Source organism: Myotis lucifugus, unplaced genomic scaffold, assembly GCF_000147115.1.
Source record: "Myotis lucifugus unplaced genomic scaffold, Myoluc2.0 scaffold_437, whole genome shotgun sequence".
Taxonomy (NCBI): Eukaryota; Metazoa; Chordata; class Mammalia; order Chiroptera; family Vespertilionidae; genus Myotis; species Myotis lucifugus.
The window spans coordinates 34,761-47,741 of record NW_005871485.1 but is presented as its reverse complement, the minus strand read 5'-3'; the positions used below and the strand labels follow the sequence as shown (position 1 = coordinate 47,741).

Here is a 12,981-nt window from a genome sequence, read left to right as displayed (position 1 = left end):
CGATCGCTACAGCTGGGGTCTTGCTCAGTCCCAGGCCTGAATCTTGTACAGTTCACATCTCCAGCTCTTTGCGGTCTTCACGAAGTCCCTTCAGTTTCTCACAACTTACCCTGTCGGCCTGTTCCAGAAGGACCCCTGGGAGGAGTGGGGACACAGGTGCGAAAGATTCTAAACGATCATCTCCTGGATTAACACCAAAGGAAGATGCTGATGAATATGAGACAGCTGTCCTGGAAAATGGATAATATATGAAAATCGAAATCTTACATTCCTGTAAAATAATGTGCAACTTAGATCAAGGCCTTGCCCTCCGGGTTGGCCAGAAGGTGGTCTGTTTCCCGATGCTCCCTTTCGACCAGAGAAGGGCAGCAGGGAGACACTGACCTGTGAACCAGGAGACCTGAGCCGGAGTTTTCTTTCTGCCTACCGCATGGGGAGTATCCGCCCGAGTCCAGATAAACAGAACGTAAACCGGTATTTCCGTAGCAGGAACTTAACAGAAGAAACTGGTTATAAAAGTGTTGTGAGAGTTGAAAGGGTAAAAGGCATGTGAGGCAACCCCGAGACCAGGTAAACGAGAAACCACAACCACTAGTAGGGTGGAAGGATAGGGAGGGGAGGTGGCGTCACGGGGCTGAGGAACCAGGGCAGCGCAGTGGGGACATTGCGGGAAAGGGTATCTGAGGAATCTAGACCCCAAAAACACAGCTATTGCTGCCTGAAGCAGAGAGAGTGGGAGAAATATTCTGGTCTCTCCTCCAGCCCTCCAATGTCATGAGTGTGCCTCTTATTGGTGTGATCTAATTAAAGCTAATTGCCAAGGAATCTTTGGAAATGTAGTTTGTAATGGTCAGTGCCCTGCATGCGGTACAGAGCAGAAGGAGGTCCGGGGATTAGATTGGAGCCCAAATAGGCAAATCGCCAGCTCTTTCTTACTCTTCTCATCCAGAAAACGGAAATAATCCCATTGGTCTGGGTATCACAAGTTAGGAGGAGGCCCTCACCTCTAACCAGGACTGTAAACGTGGGAGAAGTATTTATTTCCTCTCAGCTCTGAGCTTTTCTCCTGCTGTCACTCTCTTCTTGATGCTTTGGGACTTCATTTGTCTAGCTTTTTAAGACTCTAGCAAATCAAAATAAACTGGGTAGGAGTTTCAAATTCTGGGCAAGACAGAGTAAGTCCACTATAGCTTCTCTCTCCTACTGATTACATAAAACTCTGGATAAAAAATACAAAACAACTACCTACTGACTGAAAATTAAACATAAGCAGGAAGATGGTGTTGAGGAGTCAAAATGTGGAGAAGTAATTTGTGTGGGGTAAATTTCCCTTTCTTTTCTCTTTTCTCTTGTGGATTTGTGCTGAAATTAGAACCACCACCAAGAGAAGATGAGATAGACTTAGGGTCTGAACCTAAATTAGTTTATTGCCTCTATAAACAACAAAATCAACATCCTATAAAGGATTATAATAGGACTGAGTCTACACAATGTCTAGGATACAATCTAACGTTATTCAACATACAAAGAACCAGAAAAATATGACCACTTCTCAAGGGGAAATAAAATCAACATACGCCAACTCTAAGATGACTTAGATGCTGGAATTATTAGACAAATTTTTGAGTAGCTATTAGAACCAATTGATGTGTCTCTCTCACATCGATGTTTCTCTCTGTTTCTACCCCTCCCTTCCATTCTCTCTAAGTATCAATGGAAAAAATATCCTTGGGTGAGGATTAACAACAACAAAAAATGTTTCCTGACAATAACAGAATTAAGTGAACTAGAAACAAATAACAGAAAAGACCTGGAAAATTCACATATACTGGGAAATTAAGTAACACATTTTTAAATGGGTCAGAGAAAAAATAAGAAAAATTAGAAAGTATTGTGAATTAAGTGAAAATAAAAACACAAATAACTAAATTTATGGGATACAGTTAAATTATTTCAATAGATGCAGAAATGACATTTGACAAAATTCAATATCCATTCATTTTAAAAACTCCAAATTTTCTTAATCTGATAACAGGCATCTACAAAACACCCACAGCTAACACCATACTTAATGGTGAAAGACCAAATGCTTCTCCTCCAAGGCTAGGATGATAGTTCTCAGCACTCATTTTAACATCCTCCTGATGGTCCTAGCCAGTGCAAAGAGGCAAGAAAAAGATATAAAAGGTCTACGGATTATAAAGGAAGAAATAAAGTGATCTCTATTCACAGACAATGTGGTTATATATATATAAAAAAAGAGCTACTAGAACTAATAAGTGAGTTTATATAGGTTGCAGGATACATGATCAATATACAAAAATAATTATACTTCTGTACAGTAACATCAAACAACTGGAAAATGAAATAAAAAAGATAATGCCAATAAAAAGATACTAGCATCAAAATAGAAATATTTAGGTATAAATATAAAAAAATATGGTCATAATCTCGGTGCACATCTCTAAAGTACAAGATGTTGAGAAAAGAAATCAGAGATGACCTAAGCAAATTGAGACATGTACTATGTTCATGGATTGGAAGATTCAATATTGTTAACATACCAATTCTCTCCGAACTGACTATGAATTCAATGCAATCTAAATCAAGATCTCTACGGGATTTATTTATTTTTTGTAGACATAGACATGCTGATTCTAAAATTTATATAAAAAGCTAAAGAAACTAGACTAGCCAAGCAATTTTATAAAATTGATTTCGGAGAGGAAGGGAGAGGGAGAAAGAGAAACATCAATGATGAGAATCATTGATCGGCTGCCTTCTGTATGCCCCCTACTGGGGATAGAGCCCACAACCCAGGCAGGTGCCCTTGACCAGAATCGAACCCCGAACCCTTTAGTTTGCAGGCCGACGCTCTATCCACTGAGCCAAACTAGCTAGGGCCAAGCAATTTTTAAAAGGAGGAACAAAGTTTGAATTCTTCACTACTTGGTCTCAAGATTTACTATGAAGCTACAGTAATCAATAAAGTATAGTAGTCATGAATGAATAGACACATACATTGATGAAACTAAATCCAAAATCCAGAAATAGACCTACACATATACTGTCAATTGATTTTCCAAAAAGGTACAAAGGCAGTTCAATTGTTGTCTTTTCAATAAATTGTGCTTGGTGAGAAAGAACCGGAATGCTCATGGAGGTGATGCAAAATGGTAAGACACTTTCTTAAAAATTTATTTTTCAATTACAGATGACATATAATATTAGTTTCAGGTACACAACATAATGATTCAACATTTATATACCTTATTAAGTGATAAATCTAGCACCCTTCTGGCATCATACATAGTCATCACAATATTATTGACTATATTCTCTATGCTGTGGTACAGACACTTTGGAAAATAGTTTGGCAGTTTCTTATGAATTTGTACTGTAGACTTGTACACCCAAGCCGATATAAGTTTATTAACCAATATTACCCCAATAAACTCAACAAAAAATTGAAAGAAAACATACTATAAGACTTAGTAGTTCCACCCCCACAATAAGTGAAAAGTTACATTCCGACGAAAGCCAATACAGCCCTGGCAGGTGTGGCTCAGTTGGTTGGAGTGTCTGTACACCAAAAGGATGATGCTCTGACCAACTAAGCCACCCGGCCAGGGTGGAACTGTTCCATATCTTGATTGTCCACATCAACTGTAAGCCAAAAAGAGTGGAGTTTGCTCTATGCAAATATGTGTCTCAATAAAAAAAAGCCAAAGGGGAGGGGGCAAAAAAGAAACTAAACAATTTATAGCTCCCAAACTGCGAACAGTATTTACTGGGCATGTACCATTTGCTGGGGATTAGGCTGGGCCTTGAAGACACGAAGATAAATAAGACAATCCCTTCCTTCAAGGAGCTCACAGATTCACAGGAGGATAAGGCATGACAACAAAGGTTTGGAATTGCTGTTGAGGGATGTTGGAGATGGGGCTGACATGAACTCATGGCTTGCCATGAGAGCACTGAGGAGGGGTCCTCACGTTCATCTGGGATGGCTGAGATGGGAAGAAGGCAGGCTTCCTAGAGGAGGGATTGCTGCAACTGAGTTCTGAAGGATGAGAAGGAGTTGGGCAGGGGAGGAGAGGCTCTGGACATTCCAGGTAGAAGGGAAGGCACCTGGGAGACGACCTGGGGCCCCCGGGGAATTGTTAGGGCTTTTGTGTAACTGCGATGAAGGGAACCAGAAGCGCGGGCAGGAGATAGGACCAGACCATGGCCATGGTGAGGGTGGTTACAGACAGTCAGTCCAAAGAGCTTGGTTTTTATCCAGAAGCCAGTGGACCAGGTTTTAAGCAAGGCAGTCAAAGGGATCAGATTCATGCATTTTTAGGATTACTCTGCTGCATTGTGGAGGATGGATTAGAGCAGGCGGCTAGAGGCAGAGGGACCAGAGAGGAACTGGGGCAGGAATCCAGCTGAGAGATGTAGAGCCTGGGACCAGGTGGGGAAGCAGAAGAAGGGCCAATTGGAGAGGTATTTGGGGGTAGGATGGCCAGGACTTGCTTCCCTTTCGATATTTGAACATTCAGTCTCAAAGAAGAAACTGCACTCACTGTTCCTTCAGCCTAGACTGATCTTTTCTTGCAGGTTCCTTCCCATTCTTTAGGGTGAACCACCTTCTCAGGACATTCAAAGGACACCCTCCACTCTCCCATCACTCTGTTTATTTCCCTTCTAAGAAGTGTATTGTTTGTTTATTTACTTGTTTACAAGCACATGGCTCTGGGTTCTAAGCCTAACGTGGCCTCTTATTAGAGGGTCTTGACAAATTACTCATCTTTATGTGTCTTAGTTTCTTCATTTGTAAAGTGGAAATAATAATACCTACTTCATAGAACTGTCATCAGGCTAAAATGGGTTAATATGTCTTAAGTGCCTAGCACAATTCCTGGCACATAGTAAGCATGTCCGTGTTATTTATTACTATTATTATTTTATTGTCATTTTTCTTCAATACTGTGTCCTCAGCTTCTTTCTAGCATCGTGCTTGGCACATAGGCATTTAAAATACTTGCTGAATGGATGGTGACTGAAGGAAAGAAGGCACTTCCCCACCTTAACCAGCAGGTGGCGCATGGACGCAAAGAAAAGTTAAAACTGGTTCGGCTTCTACACCACTCGGCCAACAGATGTCGCTGCAGTTCCCTGGCGGCAAGGAACCCAGGTTGAGCCAGTGGTGCAAGTGGATCAGACAGGACTCTGGACGAGTATGCCAAATGGAGGAGCCAGAAAGCTATAATTGTATTAAAAAGTCAAAGTCAAGAAAGCTAAAGATAAATTATGTTTTGCATGATTACATATTCTAAAGCTGCATTTTTCCCCCTGTTTTCTCACACGATTGAGCAGCAGCAACAAGGAGCTGGCCATGCAGGCATCTTATGTAACTGGAACCTCAGTTCAGTGAGGGGGGAGATTGTGGGAGTCAAAGGGAATGAGCATCTGATATGCAGCAGCAGGAGGCCACAAGCCCTGCATGATGCGTCTCCCCTGTGCTGTGGATTTCTGTGGGGCAGGGACAGTGCTCACAAATCTTGTCTGTGAGCCAGGACTGGGGACATGAAAGAGAGGGAACGGGGCCCCTGGGAGGAGTGTCTGGTCTGGTGTGGAAAATGGGCCAGAAAACCAATGAGGACGAATAAAAGGTGGGTTGGGAGTACAGTGGCAGGAACCAGAGGGTGAGGTAAGGGAAGCAGAGGGACTCTTGAGCTGCCCTGATGCTCTGGGTGGGAGGAAGGCATCGCAGGCAGAGTGTCCTATGTAAGCAAAAGCATGGGGCTTGGAATACCCGGCTCAGTTACTGAAACGGGAGCAGTTTGGTGTGGCTGGAGGATCGTGTGTAGATGCTGTGTAGTGGCCCTGGTCGGTGTGGCTCAGTTGGTTGGGCGTCATCTCGGATCCCAAAAGATTGTCGGTTTGATTCCTAGTCAGGACACATGCCTGGATTGCAGACTCGATCCCCAGTAGGGGCGGGAGGGGGGTACGCAGGAGGCAGCTGATTGATGTTTCCCTCTTGCATTGTTTCTCTTTCCCATTCCCTTTTTTTCTCTCTCTCTAAAAATCAATAAAACTATATTTTTAAAAAACATGCTGTTGGCCTGGCCGCGTGGCTCAGTGGTTGAGTGTCGACCCGTGAACCAGGAAGTCATGGTTCAATTCCCGGTCAGGGCACATGCCCAAGTTGCAGGCTTGATCCCCAGTGTGGGGCGGGCGGGAGGCAGCCGATGACTGACTCTCTCATCATTGCTGTTTCTGCATCTCTCTCCCTCTCCCTTCCCCTCTGAAATCAATAAAAATATATTTTTAAAAAGATGCTGTTCAGTGAGGCTGGAGGACAGGGTGAAGGGCAGGGAGTGTATTAGTTATATAGTGCTGGCAGACCAGCTGGTCTAGCACTTTTTCTTTTCCAAGTCTTTTAAAAAGTCACTGGAGTCCAGGGCCCACCAGCCTGGCACAGTCCTAGCTTATCCTTGTCCCCGTGTAATTATTAACAGTGACCCCTTCCACCCTCCAAGGCTTCCTAGCGTGGATGGTCACCTTAGTTCGGGACCGCTGGTGTGCTTCCATGATCACAGTGACCCCATCTTTACTGAGGGCAGGAGCAGGCTCTGCCCCACCTCAGCCGCTACTCAGTGAGACAAGAGGCTGAGGAAGGAGTCTTATGCCTGGGACCTCAGAGATTGGGGGTCCAGAACAAACCCCTTTCCCCTCTCAGGCAGAGGTAGAGATGCCTTTCCATGAAGAAGGGTCCCCCAGCAGGGTTTCTGCCTGCAGGAGGCTGGGGCGGGTTTCTGCCTGCTGGTGGCTGCTGATGGAGGCTGCGGAGTCCTCCCACCCCTTCCTTGTTTGCTTCCTTTTCCCATCTCCAGGCCACCACCGCCTCGGTCTGGCTGCAGGAGGCAATGACCACAGGGGTGTGGGCACAGAGTTAGGAGGTGAGGCAGCCCGGGGCCAGACAGACCAGCGCAGGGCAGGGATGCCCCCAGGGAGCATCCTGGGCTCTGGCTCTGCTTTGCTCCTGACGTCCTGTGTGACCTGGAGGAGGGCTGCTGGGCTTTCTGGGCCTCAGTTTCCCCACCGGCACCAGGACAGGTTAGTTGAGGGGGTCTGCGTGGGACTGGCCAGCCCTGAGTAAACGGCCTTGAGGCATCCCTGAGAGAAGAAGGTGGGGCAGTGAGGGAGCGGGGCGGGGTGGAGGAGGGCATTCTGAAGGAGCCGAGCGCATTACCCAGGAATATTAACTGCCCCCGTCACTTCTCCCAGTCCGGAAAAGGCCATGCCCATAAATTAGGGCCATGAGTCTGCCAGGCGGAGACTTAATGAAGAAGGAGATGGACTCCAGTGAGAGCAGGCGGTGCCTCCGGAGGTCACAAGCCCCGCCCCCGCCGGGACAGAAGGAACATGGAGCCAGAGACGGGCGGGGATGTCCAAGGTCAGAGTTGGGCTGGCCCAGGATGGCAGGAGCCGGCTCTGCTGTGTTCCCTGCTGAATCCCCAGCACCCAGCGCCCAGTGAGATCTCAGGAGATATTTCTGATTAAGTACCAAGGGACAGGTTTCAGACCGAAAGCCCACCCTCTGGACTCCAGCTGGGCCCTTGCTGGTTCCCACCCCAGACCGGAGGGGCATGGAGAGGAATGGGGTCACGGAAATGAACCCCTCAAGGAGACGGCTCCCTGTGTTTCTGAAAGGAAGTTTCACATTGTTTACAGGGTCACAGAACGCTGGGGAGTCTGACATGTTCCTCACAGTGCAGAGCTGATTTATGTCTGTCACATTGCGACAGCGACACACCTTTTCTCTCCCTCTCCTGCTCTCTACCGTGCCTGCTCTCTCAGGGGACATCCTGGACGGAATCTTCCCCTGCAGTCCGTCCCCTGCAGTCTCCTGCCCATCTCATATCCAGCAGCACTCCCAGCACGTAGCCATTCCGTGGGGGCCCTGGCACGGATGAGAGGGGGTCTGAAGCAGGTGGGTGGCATCAGGGTGTCAGGGCAGGGCAGATGCCTCCATCTCACCTTTCCTTATAAGGTGTCTTCTGGGCTCCTTATCCCCTGGCCCATCTGCCTCCTGTAGGCACTACTTAGTTCCGATTCCTCTCCATGCTTCCAGTGCCCAGCATGAGGTCTGCCACAAAAAGGAAGGGCAGAAGGAACCAGTAAGAGGCACCATGGAGGTCTCCTGTCCCACATGTCACCCGACTCCGCTTCCTTGCCTTCTTGGAAGGTGGGAGTCCCTCTACTACGGCCCAGTGGAGAATGTGGGGGACGCAGATCCCTCTTGCCCACAGGCATCCTCCCAGCCATGAATGGTCTCCCAATTCTCAGACTAATAAAATATTCCTGCCTGCAGGCCTTTGCACACGCTGACAACTTCTGAGCGTTCTCTGTTCTGCAAACTCCTACCCATCCTTTTGCGCCCCATTCAAATGTGATTTCCTGGAAGAAGTCTCCCTGGGTTGAGTCAGGGGTTCTTACTCTGAGCTTTCAGTGTCCTGGGACTTCTTTTCTCTAAACCTTGATTAACTAAGACTTCTCCGCAGGGTCGTTAGCTTGTCTGGACTGGTAGAGGCTGAGTGCATGGCTGGATTTGCAGAGGAGGAAGGGCTGGGGCCCCTGGGGACCTGTTGGTAGTCTCCTAAGACCAAAGGCCACTAACAGACCGCAAGAAGGGTGGCAGCCTAGAGATAGCATTTAATGGGCACGAAGGTTAAATATCGACTGGCACTCAATCAGTTAATTTTTGACAACTATCGATTTGATACTTAGCTTAGCAGCAGCTCTCACGTGAAACTCTCCAAGATTCTTGCTGACGATGAACCCACAGCTAATAGCATGTTTTACTTGCCAGGTCTTACTGCAGATTTTGGCTCCATTACCAGAGGGCACGTCTTTGGAACTGGGGAGGTGACCTGTTAAAGACAGTTCTTGAACCATGTTAGAGACACCCCTACTTCTTTGTCCTGGAGGATTGGCAGAGCACCCTCTGAAGGTCATTGACAGATGGGAATGCTTCCAGGGAATGTAATCCCTTCTCACGCAGAATGACCGGGGTAGTGGATTTGCTGGGAGGAGATAAGGTCTCGTGCACTGTCTCTGACTCTGTAAAGAGCTAATCTAGGGTGAGCTGCGCTCCTGCCCCAAGGCAAAGCTGCGACTGGACTGTGGGGAAGTCCCAGGCAGATTCCTCTGGCAATGAAAGGGACACTCCCAGGAAGAGAGAGAGTGAGCACTTTATCAAGAGAGGGTGTTCCTTGGTGAGATGGCTTAGGACAGCGGTTCTCAACCTGTGGGTCCCGACCCCTTTGGGGGTCGAACAACCCTTTCACAGGGGTCGCCTAAGACCATTGGAAAACACATATATAATTACATATTGTTTTGGTGATTAATCACTATGCTTTAACTATGTTCAATTTGTAACAATGAAATTGGGGGTCACCATAACATGAGGAACTGTATTAAAGGGTTGTGGCATTAGGAAGGTTGAGAACCACTGGCTTAGGAGTGGCTCCTACCTTATCTCTGAGGTCCTTTTCAATGTTTAGAAGGCACCCTTTCTAGGATGATGTGGCCCTAAAGTTCTGAAACGCCAGCGTGCTGGGCTTCTACCATGTGGTTCTAGGGCTCTGATCTCCTAAATGTGAGATAACCCAGCACGGGCACCATGAGGCAGGAGTTAAGCCTCCTGGCCTGACCCTACTGGCCCAGAACCCACCTGCCTTCTTGCTCCACATACCTCAGGGGTCATTTCATCCACCCCCACCTCTAGGCTGCTTCTCCTCTCGGCCTCTTGCATACGAAGGAGTTCTCACCCCTCCAGCCAGGAGATTGTGGCGTGACAGGGATATGAGGGAGAATCAGGTGATTCGTCAAGAGGGGATGACGCCAAAGCAGCAAACAATGATCCATCCTTTTTCCTGACTGAATTAACTGCCTCAGTTCTCTGTGGCTGCATTTCCTCCCTGGCAGCCTCATCTGATGCCAGCATTTGTCAGTCCAACTCTATCTCCCCGACAAAGCCCCCCCTCCCCCCCCACCACTGCTGTGATGAGGAGTGAAAGGGTAACAGGATGTAGAGGAAGCTTAGGATCCCAACCTGGCTGTGTATGACCCCATCTCAGAGGATAAAAACAGACTGGTTTGGAGAGCAGTGCCATCCCATGGGAAGTCTATGTGCCTGGCTTCAACCCTGCTATGTGCAGTCGGTCCCATTTCTTTCCCCACAGCCCAGGAGAAGAAACCAAAGGTCACCGCACCTTAGGGAGGTCCCAAATGCCCTCCAAGTGTCCCCCCACCCCCCTCCAAGTGCCCCAAGGTCAGCCCGAATGATATGGCACCACTTACAAGAGCAGAGTATCAGAGGTTATTGCAGACTTTATAGAAAACGGCCCAAGGGATTTCTAGATTTCTTGGGTAGGGGTGGGAAGGCAGGCCTCAAGCCGGTATGCCGAAGGAGCGCGACTTCCTGTGTGCGGCAGCAGCACAGGCCAGCCGTTCTGCCTGACCAAGGGGGTGGGAGTCAGGGAGAGGCAGCCCCCTCCCCACTCACCGATTGTGCTTTGGGATCATGCAGAAGGCAGGGCGCCGAGGCTCTGACCCTGAACAGAAGGGCTTGTGCCTGAGATGGGAGGTGAGACCTCCCCTACTCTTCCAGAAGGGGTGGGGGATGTTGCGTGGCAGCAAGGAATCCTTAGTGGAGAAGAGCTAGATGGATGGGAAAGAGCATATGGGCTCCCAGCCCTTCAGAGCCCCTGTCCTGACCCCTCTCTGAGGCCACGGCGGGTGGGTGACCCTGGTTCTGAGGCCTGACTTCACAGCCCCAGGACCCTCCTTTCCCCGTGGGGAGCTGCTAGCATGGTTGGGGCACCTGCTCCTGTCTTGCAGTGCTGGAGAGCTCATTTAGGGTGTGTCCAGTGGGCACATGCCAGGGATGGATTCCTCACTGGACGCTGGCCTAGTGAGTGGCAGGAGTTGGTACCGAGTGCAAGCTATGGGTGTGTGGGGGAATTGAGAGCCTAAGACTTGGGCAGGGGGATGAAACTCAGATCAGGGTAAAGAGCTGAGAGTTTGAGATTGGGCCAAGCACTGAATACGGGGGGATCAGAGCTCTGGGGGGAAAGGCTAGAGATCAGCTCCACACTAAGGCTGTAACAGGGTGTGCCCCTCCCTGGGGTGGGAGAGACCAACGGAGCTGAGCCCCAAGCCCCAAGGAATGGGGGTCTGAGCCAGAGTGAGGTGGTGGGTGGTATGAAATACAGCCTCTGATTGGGGGAGGGTGCCCCACCCTTAGAGCCCGGAGGTGTGGGTCTCTATGCAGGACGGAGGGCTCAGAGCTCTGGTATGAGAAGAAAGGCTCCAAGTCCACCAAAGCCTTTCCGTGGGAGTGCTCTGCTTCTGAGACCAGAATGGGGTGCGAGGGCCCCAGCTCTGGGAAGGGAACTGAGGGCTCCAAGCTGGAGATGGGGGTCCTTGAAGTCTAGGGTGATGTTTCCCACTGAAAGGTCAGGGCTCAAAGACGAGGGTGGTGGAAGCAATCTCAGGGCTTTGGGATTTTAGGAGAAGGTGTCTGGGTGCGTCTTAAAAGGGGGAGGGAGGTTGCTGGGTCTGGAGCCTGGGATGAGTGGGTAGGGCTTCTGGAATCAGAAGGGCATCTCTGGGTCTTTGATGGTAAGAGCTCTCAGAGGCTGGGAAGAGGGGTACAGCTTGGGGTTTCCATGGGTGTGGGAGGGAAGGGGGTGGTGATGCCAGAATCCAAAGGTTTCAGGCAGGTCAGGGACAGGTCTCAAAAGCCTCAAGCTCGCAAGTGTCTCATACCCACTCCTTCGGGCCAGGTGGCCCCAGTAAAGTCATCAGTTGGCAGGGGCACCCCCAACAAGTGAAGCTCAGAGTCCCGAGCTCGGGGAAGTGGCTCGGGAGCCGGCGGGGGCGGCTGGGACTGGCACGCGGCGCGGGTCAGCGTCCTGTTCGTAGCGGTAGTGGTAGCCCTCCATCTGGTCCCGGCAGGCCTCGCGCAAGTTGCGCATCCAGCGCTGGATGCCCCGGCGGTTCAGGTAGAGCACCATTAAGAAGATGAGGCCGATGAGCGCCAGCACCAGCCCGAAGAAGACATAGGAGGCTTCCAGCTCCGGGCCGGCGAGCTCTACATCTTCGGCGTCGCGGTCAGCGCAGCGCAGCCGCGCCTCGTCCAGGTCCAGGAAAGGCCGGTCTTGCAGCTGCCTCGGGGAGGCGCATCGCAGGCGCCGCGCGTCGGGGACGCGCTCCGTGGCGTTACGCAGCCAGGCCAGCAGGGGGCGCGCGGCGCAGCCGCAGCGCAGGGGGTTGTCGGCCAGCAGCAAGCGCGGCGCGGGCAGGCCGCCATCGCGCTCCAGAGCGCGCAGGTCGTCGGGGCCCAGGCCGGCCAGCGCATTGAGGCGCGCGTCCAGCTGCTCGAGGCGCGGCCGGAGCAGCGCGGCGGGCGGCAGGCGGCTCAGCGCGTTGCCCGCCAGGCCCAGGAGGCGCAGCTCGTCCAGCGGGGCGAGCGCGGCGTTGAGCGCGGCCAGCAGCGCGGGGCCGCCCCGCACCAGCGCGTGGTTGAGCTGCAGCGAGCTCAGCGCCCGCAGCCCGCGGAAAGCGCCGGCGCCCAGGGCGCGCAGCGGGTTATGGCTCAGGTCGAGCGCCGCCAGACTGGGCAGCCCGTCGAAGGCGCCGTCCTCCACCACCTCGATGTTGTTGTGCGTGAGGCGCAGCGCCGTCAGGAACGGTAGGCGCACGCCGCCCGCCGCCCCCTCCTCCCCATCCGCGTCCTCGCCGGCGAAGGCGGCCGCGCGCAGCACCGTCAGGTTGGCGCCCACGATGGTGAGGTTGCGCGCGTCGGGCGGCACGTCCCGGGGTGGCTGCCGGAGCTCTGCGCCCGACGCGCAGCGCAACAGCAGCTGGGGGCTGCCGAAGCAGTAGCACTGGAAGGGACAGGGCGCGGCGGGCTGGCTTAGCGCA

At 51.0% G+C, this 12,981-nt stretch overlaps 1 protein-coding gene across 1 annotated transcript; it reads right to left on the bottom strand.

The window, feature by feature from the left end:
* Positions 1 to 10,363: 10,363 nt before the first annotated feature.
* Positions 10,364 to 12,974, bottom strand: TPBGL (trophoblast glycoprotein like; the record flags this gene model as incomplete). Its single annotated transcript, XM_014468235.1, has 1 exon — positions 10,364 to 12,974. A coding segment is annotated over one exon (1,083 nt), but the record flags the coding sequence as incomplete, so codon positions are not given.
* Between the last annotated feature and the right edge of the window lie 7 nt (positions 12,975 to 12,981).